Source organism: Hesperophylax consimilis, chromosome 2 (assembly GCF_061612785.1).
Source record: "Hesperophylax consimilis isolate HC1 chromosome 2, BYU_Hcon_1.0, whole genome shotgun sequence".
NCBI classification, from domain to species: domain Eukaryota; kingdom Metazoa; phylum Arthropoda; class Insecta; order Trichoptera; family Limnephilidae; genus Hesperophylax; species Hesperophylax consimilis.
The window spans coordinates 12,324,143-12,337,831 of NC_142837.1; the positions used below are offsets into that span (position 1 = coordinate 12,324,143).

General features: G+C 35.4%; 1 protein-coding gene across 5 annotated transcripts in view; it reads right to left on the reverse strand.

The window, feature by feature from the left end:
- Window positions 1-403: 403 nt before the first annotated feature.
- Window positions 404-13,689, reverse strand: part of ash1 (histone-lysine N-methyltransferase ash1) — a 354,192-nt gene continuing 340,906 nt past the window's right edge. For all 5 annotated transcript variants that reach the window (XM_089641307.1, XM_089641301.1, XM_089641315.1 and 2 more), the window contains 2 exons: window positions 9,247-9,408; window positions 404-5,591 (listed from right to left, as the gene is read on the reverse strand). In XM_089641307.1, the coding sequence (XP_089497433.1) occupies window positions 5,457-5,591; window positions 9,247-9,408 (297 nt within the window). In that variant the 3' untranslated portion in view covers window positions 404-5,456. The remainder of the gene's footprint in view (window positions 5,592-9,246; window positions 9,409-13,689) is intronic.

The following is a 13,689-nucleotide window of genomic DNA, read 5'->3' on the forward strand; positions in this document are numbered from 1 at the left end:
AACATATATTTTGCTAACAACTCTCAATGTGTTTCATGTTTTTCATCTTCACAGTTGTTCCCTCATGACTAGGGATACCATTACATTACTGTCCGCATACAATGGGCTTAACAGGCCCGTGGTCTCGAAGTGAGTTAACATTGTCATCGGTGTTGACCTGTTCCACCAGCAGGTAGAATACTTTCTCCACACTTTTCGATCTCTCCCCGATTGTTGAAGAATGCCTCTCAGAGACTTCTTATAGGGTTTTGTCTGAATGTTGAAATTAATGAAAATCATTGCAAGTAACGGCTTTGCTGTAGGTACAAAAGAAGATGGAATAAGTAAAAAGTATTTCTAAATTTTTTTTATTTTCTTCTAATAAATAAGTTATGTCATACAACGGCTTGTGAAGAGTATAAATAATAAAAAGAAAAATGCTGTATAAAAATATCTCTATTAGATGCTACAACTACACCAAAATATTATTTGAACTCATTAAAAAAACCACCAAACTTACAGAAAATGTACGAAAACGATAAAACCAAAGGAGTAATTAAATATTATAAACCTAAGAAAGCATAATAGAACCCTTAACCAAATCCAATAATGATATTTGTGCAAACATATTATACGCGGTTAAGTACTGAAAACTTAATAAATATCATCATGACACATAATAAGGCTAATTAAAAAAAGATTTTGTGTGCCATAGATTCAAAGAGTTTATACAAGTAACAAGATTTATTCAAATATTATACGGTTAAATAAAAGGCGTGTTGATCATACTCAATCAACTACACAATCCATAAATGTGTATATTCCAAAAATAACTTAATTATATGTAATAAATTACTCTTAAACATACAGATTTAATTTACAGTAACAATGTGAGACGAAGGCGGATAGTATCTATCTTACAAATATCTTATTTATATATGCCAAATTGTCTATCTATTGCAATCAATCAAGCAACCTATTTACTGCCACCAAATTATTATATCAACTAAACACATGTCTAATTATTATGCTTCAGAATAAATTATGCAACGGAACAATGTAATAATTGAGTAAAATATTCACCGAGTTAATATTGTCTTAACCTAAATTATAATGGAAAATAAATAAGAGCTACCCCTAATATCCACCAAATATAAACTAAACAAATTAACTTAGTCATAATAAAAACATTCACAAATGTTTTATGCATTAAAAAGTATGACAAAACATTATGTTTTTATCTACTTAATACAATGATTAAAAAAAATAGTGACCACAAAAAATACAAAGTACAAAACACAAAAGACAGTAAGCACAATCATTATGTACAAAACACAAAATAAAATGAACTACAAATCTTAAAATCGTAAAAAGTTAGTTATTTTATTACTATGTATATTTTTTACAAATCTTGAATTAAAATTTTTACAAAATATTATTTTACAAATATATTGTGGCACCACGATTTTTGAAGAACATTGATTTGTATTAGTACAATGTTAATTTAGTCATTTCGATAGGTTAATTCAATTTATTTTACAAAACTAAGTCGTTGACTTGAAAAACCCGCTCTATAATTTTTCAGTAATCTGTAGACATCATGAAAAACTGTTTGAAACACTTTGAATATAAAAAAGAATATACCTTTTACTAAATACCTCATTATTCAGCAAAAATATTATTAATTTATTCATTTTCAAATTAGTGCAATTTATGTGAATGATCAGAACAGCAGAAATTTTCAGAGCGGGTTTTGCAAGTCAACGACTCAACTCTTCAACAGAAATAATGACAATAATTTAGTTAATTCTTGGGAAATAATGCAAAAGTTTGTCCGTCAGATAAAATAATAGAATAATAAATACACATTATATTTCAATGTCATGAAATCCGGCCCTGAACTAACAAACTAAAAATGTCTTAGATAATTTAATAATAACATTAAGCATTAGTTGAGATTGCAAAAAAAACAAACAAACAAACAATCAATTGAGAAAGTTGAAATTTTGGCTTGGCCAAAGTCAAGAATTCAGAAGACATTTTAGTTAGTTAATACGAAAAGCAATAAAAACACAAAATCATTATTGTGACATGATTGAAACAATGTTCCTAAAAACTGCTGATGTAACAATAAAATAATTAATATTATGCAATGTTCAGGATAACTGGGAAAAAGCAATCAGGACTATACTAATAATAAATCCTTAATAATTCAATTAAAAACTAAAGTTAAATATAAATAAAGCTATTATTTTATAGTTTTTGGTTGTTTTTCGCATCAAAAAGAAGAGTAAAAATCACGCTAAATGTAGTTAGTTACATTCAAATAATTAATCCTAAAACATGAGATGGCATTTCGACAAATGGCGAAAATATTAAAAAGTGCAATAAGCAGGTAAAGGAGAGAAGCGTAGACAGACCAGGTTTAAACTAAAGCATTTACGAGTACATATGTAATTTATTATGTTTAATGTGAACTATTATTAAATTCATTGAAACTGCAATACAAGATTGTCTTGTATTGCAGTTTCAATATAACGTTCTAGAATATCATTTAACATTTATTACTAGATAACAGAGCATTTGCAGACACACACAGATGGTTCTACATAAAATACCTGGGCAGTGCAGTCAGTCCATAGAATGCTGTAAAACTGTGACATGTTCAATAAATAAAATTCACTTAAAAGGGTATTAATTTTCTATAAATTAAATTAAAGCTTTTTATTCGTAAATATCAGAATTAATTATCCTACTTCTTTTGTTGAGGCATGAACAACTTAAATTCTCTACGGATTGGACGCCACTGCTAAATGTACACATAATATGATTTACAACACTGTCTTGTATGTGATACAAATGCTCAATGAATTGACAAGAATAAATCTTTAATAGAAAATGGGATGTACATATTTTGCCTGATCTCCTCGGAGACGATCAATATCAACTGTCAATGGTTAAATCAATTTAAGTCATTAATGCTATTGGCAATTACTGATAGATCGTTTACAGAGTCATTTCATTTCAGAGGCATGAAGCCATTTCAGAGTCAATTGAAGCCGAACGACTTCCCATTGGCGGGAGAATGATGGGTACCTATCTCGATTGAGCGCAGATAGGCGCCATTGACTGGAATGATCGTTTTGCTGTACGATTGACATTCATTGTCATTCGTTATCTACCGGGCTCTTTGAAATTAAATTTTGTCGCAGAAGGAGATTTTGTTTAACTCCTAATTATATTATACAGCGATTGTTCAGAGTTATGAAAAGAAAAATCAAAACTTTATCACTGTATTCGCATACAATTTTAGTTTCTGCAGACGTCCATAAAGCAACTGGGGCAAAAGTATTGACGGGTCAATTGAAGTTCCGTCAATCACATTGACAAATATCGGACATTGATCGTCTCCGAGGTGCTTTATGCCAAGGCACTTCAGAAATACGGAAACAAAACTATGGTCATCCTAACAAATGAACTAACATAATGTGATGGAACCAGTATATACATATATATTATATATACATGCAACGATAACAATCAAAGCACAATTAATTTAAGACTCAAATTACAATTAAGTTTATTAATTATTGAGTTATGTAAAACAAACCTACTGTCAGTCACATACTGATTGGCAGTATCACTCACTCACTGTTACTAGATGAGTGCGCATTATTGCGTAAAGTAATGTTATTTCATAATACATCTGTACTTCAGAACACCAAAGTGATTTTTTAATCATTCCATGAAAGAGATTACACTACGATACTATGTTATATCTCGTAATGTTGGTGATGTTGTAAAAAACTATTACATATACATATATGTTGTGTTTACTAACTTCAAATAGCAAAGACAAATAAAATTGTACGGAGTATATTAGTACAATGTTAATAATAATCAGGCCAGTGATGTTCAGATTTTAAAAGAGTAATTTTGTAATTATACATACATACAAATGGTCTTGTAATGTTTCATTGATGATAATACAATTATTTAACTCCTAGACAGCAATCAACTACGTTACAGTGCCCTTGACGGGATTGTATCTACCTTACTGTAACAACTGCAATATGCAAGAAATTAGGGCATTCTTTTCACTGTTTTCCAGCAAAACAACAAGCGTCATATTATAGAAGCAGGTCTTTTTTTTAATTTTACGTTCTTACTACCTTTTAATTAGCAGAAAATCAGTTTATATGATCCATGGAATTTTGAATAAAATTGACGAAAACACAAGACAAGATACAAGATACCTAATTTTTTAAATTTATGAGTAGAAAAAAGGGATCAAACTACTTCTATCACCAATATTAGAAATGACCTACAAACATCCAAATCGATACGACTAGCCCATCAGGGAAAGAGGAACAAACCAAGAAACGTGGAGCATGGTCGGGGCATGACCGTCTGTAATTTGTCAATAAATGAATCTGACAGTATACTGGCAACTTGTCAATCACCATTTAGTCTTGGAAAATAAAATTTGCTTACAAATTACTAGTCCCTTTTTCAGCACGCAAATTGCTGGCTGCGTTAAAAACTTAACTACAAATCCCGAATCGGGTGAACAAAGGTTCGGGCTTGTTTCCAAAACTAAATATTTAATTAGACACTTAATTTGAAGGCAGTTCAGTTTGTTAACTGTTTTTACAAGTCCCACAATGTACTGCGCTGCAAACCGTTGCGTTACTTTAGCAAACTTAACTTTTCTTCGCAGGGTATGGTTATTTCAATGTGCGCTCTCCGACACTCAACGTACGATGATGCCGTAGATTATTCAAAGGATTCTCAAACACTCCCGGTTTGCCTCCAGCCCGTCGAAATGATACCCGGGATTTATGTCAGGGCAAGTCCATCAATTTGGATGTCTATGAAATGACCCTATTCTGTAAATTGGAACTACTACCATTAACATAATATTAAAAAAATGTTTAATATTTTAGGCAATCCATGCTAGTGCTGAAAATTGTATACTTTAATAAATAAATTAATTTGGGAATGTTGATATTTAGTAATTTTGTAAACATGTAAAACTGCACTGGTTGCAAGTAGGTACTCTCGTAAACAAACCGAAGAATATTGATGTTAAAATGTGAATCATAACATGTAAAACAGAATTGGTTGCAAGTAGGTACTCTCATAAACAAACAGAAGAATAGTAATGTTAAAATGTGAATCATAACATGTAAAACAGCATTGGTAGCAAGTAGGTACTCTCGTAAACAAACAAACAAATAGTGATGTTAAATATGTAAAACAACATTGGTTACAAGTAGGTACTATCATACACAAACAGAAGAATAGTGATGTTTAAATGTGAATCATAACATGTAAAAGTGCATTGGTTATGAGTACTCTCGTAAACAGAGGTGATGTCAAATTGTGAGTCATAATACTTAAAACTGTCGACGATATGGCCACTGCTGCCAACATGAGCGTCACGGACACTGCTGTCAACAGTCGGGGTATTTGAGTCAAGACGAGATGATTTTCTTCCGTTGCCTGCGGCCGTCCAGCAGATATGACATGTCCAGAGGCTGCTTGGTGGGCATCTTGGATAGGAGTTTCAGCAGGATGTTGTTGAGGCGAGATTTCTGGGTGGCGCGAGTCTGAAAACAAATTGAAATGTGAGACATGATTTCTGGTTTCCTGATTTAAATATCAATGTGCCAGTTAAGTAGATTATTTGTTACTTTACAGTTTACTTTTAGTTTCAAGTTATTTTGAAATCTTTTGTTAAATTATCAGGTAAAATTGAATTTTACACACAATTGAACACACAAAAAAAAAACTTCAGATTCTTAAATGAGAGGGTAACATTGTCTGAAAGAAGTAGGGGCTAGCTATTTAGATCTAGTCACTAAACATTTTGAAAGCCATTTGAATAAGCCACTGTTTTAATTCGGAGTTGGGTCTCTCACCATGGTGATACTGGTATAATTTTCCCCTTCCACTAACCTAACAACTAACCAATGAGTTAATTCATCACAGGAGTAGGCAGAGAGGATGGAACACCACACAACTTTATCTTGGCACACATTGCTTTCTTCATTTCACATTCATACATCGTCTTATACAATACATACTCTCCTGATATTCTGACTCGACATGACCAACATAATCGGCGCATAGTACGTTTACTTTATGCTAGTAAAAACCTCAAGAGTGTTGTATTATGTGTTAGGTATTATGGGCACCTTGGCCCCTTGGCAAGTCGGCGTCCGGACTGCTCCAATTGCGCCTGCACGTGGCCAGCCCTGAACACAATATCCAACTCAAGTATTTGATTCACTCAATCGTGCCTTGTCTTTCTAGGGCAGTGTTCCGCAAACTTTTTATGTTCACGGTACACCTAACTAATCAAGAAATTTTAACGGTACACCAAAGAAAAAAAAACAAGGTAAATTTTGGATAGGATTGGCTAGGCTTATTACGAATAACGGCGAACTTTGAGGTTAAACTACGAAAGCTGCATGTCATCATAATTTAAAAAACATCCCAGGTTTTGAATGGTTTGTTTGGCAAAGCAGGGTTTGTCTAGCCGGGTTTGTGTAATTATGATTGATATTTATCACATAACAGTGATAAATATCAATCATAATGACCGCGAACTGTCACCGAATCGATTCGAGAAGTGAATTTTAATTTTACGCAATTGATAATTAAAATGCATCTTTTTCCGCCGCCACCAAGCCAAAAAGTTTCCTTTTATAGTAATTACGGCATATCTAAAAATTTTTTTTTAAAAATTATTCGTAATAAGCGTGGCCACTCCGAACCAAAATTTACCAAAAACAATATTTTATTAATATTTATTATTAAAATCAATATAACATGAAAAGATGTTTAATGCGAAATGTGAGCCTGTTTAACTGAACACAGACGATCAAAATTTGGAACAATCGTTGATAACGCTGCTCGCATCTCTTCATCGATCGTCCTCAGGCGTTCTCTTTTTTTTGACTTCGTTGTGAGAGTTGAAAACCCCAATTCGCATAAATAGGTCGTGGAAAATGGTAATAGAATTGCAATAGCTCGCTTTGACAGCGGTGGATACTCATTTTTTACGTGGAGCCAAAAATGTGCTAACTCTGTTTCAGAAAATTTTAATTTTAGTGTCCGATCAGTTTTAAGCTCCATGAATTCTTCCTGCTCGTTTATTGGTAAATGTCCAAGGGAAATGCTTTCCGAAAATGGATTTCTTACCCATTCCATAGGTTGCAGGTCACACTTAGGAAAATATGAGTTCATTTTTACTGCTAACAGCTCCAAGTGTTTCACTATCAAAGCCTGCATTTTTTTTTCTGAATCGACAGCCATGACATTTGGAAACATTTCGTTACTACCATTGGTAGCGTGGCTGATCCATAGCACCAACTTAGCGCGAAAGCTTTCAATCTTGTCCGAAGACGTTAAAATGTTACAATTTCTTCCTTGCATTTTTTTGTTGAGCTCATTTAATTGAGCGAATATGTCCGCCAGATATGCAAGTTTTGCTACCCATTCTTCTTTTTTAAATAGAGAAGCAAAGTCTGAACCCTGGGTTTCTAGAAATGTCTGGGTCTCATTTTTCAGCTCGTAAATCCGAGAAAGCACTTTTCCGCGAGAAAGCCATCGTACTTAATGAAACAGAAGTGACTGATGATCTGCTCCCATTTCCTGACACAATGCATTAAACAGACGAGAGTTCAGCGGTCGCGACTTGATGTAATTGACAATTTTAATGACTTCTTGTAAGACAGACAACAATTCATCAGGCAGAGACTTCGTCATCAGTGCCTCTCTGTGTAAAAAGCAATGTAAATTTTTAATATTAGGATTTTTTTCAGAAGCCCTGGTTATAAATCCCCTAATTTTTCCTGTCATAGCTGCTGCTCCGTCTGTGCAAATGCTTAAGCAGTTGCGCCATTCCAAATTATGTTCACTGAAGTACTGGTTTGTTACTCTGAATATTTCTTCTCCGGTGGTATAACCAGGTAGTGGCAGACAAAATAAAAACTCCTCTTTTATTTCATATCCATCCGTGTACCTCACATTTGTGATGAGATGCGCGTGACCACTGATATCAGTAGACTCGTCGACTTGTAGCGCAAAAACTCCACTTAGCCTTAATTTTTCAATTAACGTTGATTGAATGTCGGTGGATATTTCATTAATGCGACGTGAGATCGTATCTGCTGACGCAGGTATTTTTTCGATTTCCTTAGCGGCTTCTTGGCTAATCATAATTTTGACAATTTCTTTGCAGACAGGTAAAATTAAAGTTTCAGCGAGAGAATGAGGTTTCTTCGATTCAACCAGCATATTAGCGATCACGTAGCTTGCTTTTTGCGCTTTGCTTGATGTATTGAAAGACAAACTCATGAGAGTTACCTGTTTCTTAGACTGGTCTTTCATACGTTGAAAGAAGGCTTTATCTTTGTGAGCCACCGATGGGTGTTTAGTTGTTAAATGTCGTGAAAGTTTACTGGGCACCATCGAATTATTAGCCAAAGTTTCTCCACAAACAAGACATTTTGGGATTGGGCACGATTATACCGCAATATATAAAGCCATAACGCACATAACTCTCATCGTATTTCCGATCAAAAAGCTTAGGTTTTTTCTTTGTTGACTCTGCTTCTTCTTGGGAATCATTAGTTTCACTTGACAAACTTGCGGTACGTTTAACAAATTTATCCATTATATACACGTAATATGGGATATTTTTTTGCAATTAAAAAAGTCAATTAAGTTCGCGACGACACAACCAAACACTAGCATTAACGAATGACTACTAAACAAGCGGGCGCAACGTCGCCGTCGTAATTCGTAATGTTATGTTGTCACGCGCATGCACCCCGATAGCTTGTGCGCAATCACGTGATAATGTAGCAATAGCACCCCACTTATGTAGTGTAGCACACGTGATAATGTAGCGTAGCGGCGTAGCATACGGCCACTTCACAGCGATCGAGTCCCACCCACGCCACCTCCGGCCGCCGCGCCGCACAGAAAAGTAAAGACCGATTTACAGAGCACTTTGTGAGAAGTGACGCGGGACTCGCGACACACTTACAAATGGCCACGGCACACCAGTGTGCCGCGGAGCACACTTTGCAGAACACTGTTCTAGGGCATCCCTGACTTCTTTTTCCATCCTCTTGTGCTTCATAGATTCTCCTGACACTTTCCTTATCCCCCTTCGTCCAACCATTAATGAACATAACAATGAAGAGTTATGTAGAACAATGATAAAAGAATTGAATGGTAAGAAGGTCCTACCTTGACGATGGGTGCGTGCAGCAAGGGGGCCCCCTTGGGTTTAGGGGCGGGTAGCGCGGGGTGCTGTGCCTGCAGCACCTTATCGCTGCTCTTACCCTCCTTAACCGAGCCCTCCTGCTTCTTGGGCCGATTCTTCAGGAGGGAGGGAGACACTTCGTGTGGCTGAAAGGAAAATACGTAAAACCTTATTAATTTTCTTTCAAATTTATTCAAATTTTCTACCATTGCTGAGGCCCCTCTTTTATAATTTTATATGTTTGTGTTGGTTAGGTTAGGTTGTGTTCATGGGTGGCTGAACCATCAAGTCAATAGGACAATGACCTCCCAAAATTATAAGACGACAATAATTGTAGTTTATATTTGTGGCGATGTGAGAACATCCAGAATTGTCTCATTAATAATAAGCAGCTCTACCTCCTTAGGTACTTACAAATTGGTACTTAAGAATTGATCGTAAACAACGCGGCCTACCTACCACAATACGTCGCAGTCGGTCTGGCACATTACGATAACTCGGCAGAAGGTTCGAGCCTATCGCCTATGCATAATTTCCGCGCTACCGAAAGTTCCCGAAAGACCCAGACTGAGCGAGTGTCTACGATTTAGTTGCAATTCCACCTACCTACTGTCGCCGCCGGCCTTACAGTATAAATAAGCCCGACGCAGCGAGCAGTCAGTCAGTCAACAATCTGCCGCCAAAGATTTACAAGTCGCACGAGTGATAATCCGCGCACCTTTGCGCGAAGGACAATACACCCGGCTTCGCCCGTACACATCATGGACTCCATTGGGACATCATCTTAGCGCCTTGGCCACCGTCCCTGGCCAGCGCTACAACGGATTACAGCGCCCTGGTTCCAGCGCCTCTGACCAGCGCTTCACCCACGCACCATGACCACCACGAGGACACGCAGCATCCTCACTGGTCTACGCAGCTCCCGCTCAACCACCTACAAGGTCCACCGCACCTTCGACCTTCCCGTCGGCACTGGAGTACTGATTCCCAAGATCGCCAGTGTCTGACCGTCATCCGAGTCCCGGTCACCAGCGCCCGGCGTCGACTCACTGACCCGCGCTTGACCAGCCATCACCGCCAGCAACAGGAGAATACTACATCTGTCCTACGTCCACTCTCATCAAGGATACCTGACTCAATAAACACTGTGACCTTCACGACCGACTTTCATTTCGTGCCTCTCACTTGATCCCCAAATATTTATTAAATTTTATAATAATCAAAATAACACTGACCATAATTGATTTGAATACTGCCAAATAGCGAGCAGCGTCATATCGGCGTTTGGCGAGTAGTAACATCTAACATTTCAGTTAGAAGCTCTATCCATTATGCATGTACCTACGCTCGGTCAAAAAGCTCGCTGACCCAACTTCTGTCTCTATAAACGCCGTACAATAAACGAGATGACACTATAGTCAACTGGAGGTTTGGGTCATATCCGAGATGGACTAACAGAGAATATGATGAATATAATTATGTGTTTGAAAGAGATAGTTAAAAACATAGGTTGGGTAACTACCCAATATACTATAATAAAAGACTTTACACTTCGTATAACTATACGAAGAGTAAAGTCACGTAAAATAAATGTTTTTTTAATTATTTGAATACTTCGGAATATTCTTTTGCTATTTTTGTAATTTGTGACAAATCATTATATTTTTCAAAATCAGTTAACCTCTCAGACAAAGACTTTTATCTACTATGTGTTCCTTTGAGAACTGTCAAAACGTGATAATTTTTGTGTTATTTACGAGTTTTGCTAAAAGCTTCATAACTCACGTTTTGGGAAACGTAGCCTCATTCTAAAAAATGTTTTGGAAAGATTATGAAATCCACTATCACATTGTGTTGTAATACGTAAATATTTGCGTATCTAAATATACATTTTATGAAAATGTCAAAAATATTTAAAAATCGCTTACAATTATTTCAAAGCTTTGAAAAATGTACTTTTTTCTGAGTATCATAAAGAAATAACACTTTATATATTGAAGAAATATAATTAAAAACTATTAGTCACCTCAAAATATTAACCGTTCAAACTAAAATATTTTTAATAAATTATTTAGAAACGCAATAAATTATCAACGAACAAGATGACAGATTCAATCGGCTTAGATAATGCAACTCTACGTTCCATAGATATTCTTGAATACAGACGCGTAGCGTTATTCATTATCGATACTCTGTTTTTTAAATCATGGCAATCCGTATACTAGTGATGGAAATAAATCGATTTTTGTAAAATCTCGCACGTTTACGTGAAAAGACGTTCTAATGTCTTGACCGCTATTATCATATTTACGTCTTTTGACGTTCTAATGTTCTGAGTGGTTAATGTCATATTAAAAGAAAAATATTATTTTGTCAGTTATCACTGACCACTTCTCGGCGGTTATAGAAAATAGCTTCATTTCAAACTTTTTTTTCATTATTTTTTTATTAAAGGAGATTCAATAAATATAATATATCGCACATTATTCTTTAGGCAGGGAAATGTATTGTGTAGTGATTTCCAAATAAATATTACAAGGTTACTCTGTATTCCTAATTCGTCATAGGTAATTAATTACTACTCATATGAAGTTGCGAAATGCTTAGTTACGTGTTTATTAATGAATATTAGAAATAATTAAAAAAGTTAGTTTGCTGTCGTAAATAACTCCTAGATCTTTGATTTGGTTTAGGTGTTGGAGAATAATTTCATTGATTGTATATTCAAATACATGCAGTTTCTTTGATCTTGTATACGAGACGATATTGCACTTGGGTGTACTGAAGTTCAAGCCATTTATTTTGGCCCAGTTTGAGACGCAGTCAATGTCACGTTGAAGGAGAATACAGTCAATATGGTTTTTTATTGAGCGATATAGTTTCAAGTCATCTGCAAATAGTAAATACAGCGATTGTGTGATGACTGAACCAATATCGTTAATAAAAATCAGAAACAGAAGTTCCCTGAGGAACTCCAGAAAAAACTATCAATTCAAAAGAACTGGAACCCTTATAATAAACAAACTGTCTACGATTTCGAAAATATGAAGCAAAAAAACAGAGTAGTCTTTTGGAAAAACCAAATGAAGCTAGCTTATTGAGAAGAATGTCGATGTCAACCTTGTCAAATGCTTTTTCCAGGTCGAAATAAGCAACATCCACCTGTCCCCGATTAAGGGACAGGTAGATATAGGGGAGATAGAGGAGAATGGGATAGCAAAACATGACAATAGATTCCTGACTATTTAGGTATAGTCACTAAATAAGGTGAGGTGATGAAAGAGAACATTCAATTCTGAACAATGAAAAAATGACCTATATATTTTGCCATACCAGCTTTCAATACGTGTACATATAAATCAATATGTTAATTTGGTCTTACAGCATAGGTTCGGGTGATTTTCATGATAGTTCAACTAAAAGCTGACGCATGTTACCATACAACCTTTCAATACATCAATATGTTCAGTCTTACCGCATAGGTTCGGGAGAATTTCATCATGTTCAACTAGAAGCTGCCGCATGTTACCATACCAGCTTTCAATAAAAGTAGAACCTCGTTAATTCGAAATCCACAGGACATCAAAAATAAAATTTCCAATAAATAAATACCCACGTAATTCGAAATATTATGAAAAGAAATAAAAAAGGAGACGACGAAAATCGAGTTCCTCGGCCTCCCTTTTACATTCGGGTAGCATCTTTGAAGTAAATTCGTAATAAAATGAATTAATCCCTCGTAATTCGAATTTTCGCAGCCGATTACCGCCGCAGTCGGCCTTTCGTACCACACGTCTCCGCTTAAATCAAATTTTCGTCACGCAGATGGCCAATTTTCGTCACGCAGGCTGTTTAAACTCGAAATTTAAAGTAAATTTTGTAAAAATATGATATATTTAGGCGTAAATTGAAATTTCGCAGCCGATTTCTGTCGCGGCCGGCCCTTTCAATTCAGATATTCTAGATAAATTCGTAAAAGTGCAATACATTCATGCGTAAATCGAAATTTCGCAGCCGATTTCCGTCACAGTTGACCCTGTAAATTCAGATATTTGGTGTAAATTCGTAAGAATACCACATGTTTCTGTGTAAAATGAATTTTCTCGGCCCTTCAAACTCAGATATTCAAAATAAATTCGACATTCCAGTGTAAATCGATTCAGATTTACAAAATAGTAATACTTATTAAGACGATGTATAACCACGTAAAAATACATTTTTGGCGTTTTACCGCCATAGCTGTCTTAGATTCAGATTTTTGAAATATTATGATTTATTTTTGAAAAAATCGAATTTTTTGAATCACACAAACAGTTTTTTCAGACAAAAATGAATTAAGAATTGACAAATTTCGAATTAACCACTCGGAACATTAGAACGTCAAAAGACGTAAATATGATAATAGCGGTCAAGACATTAGTACGTCT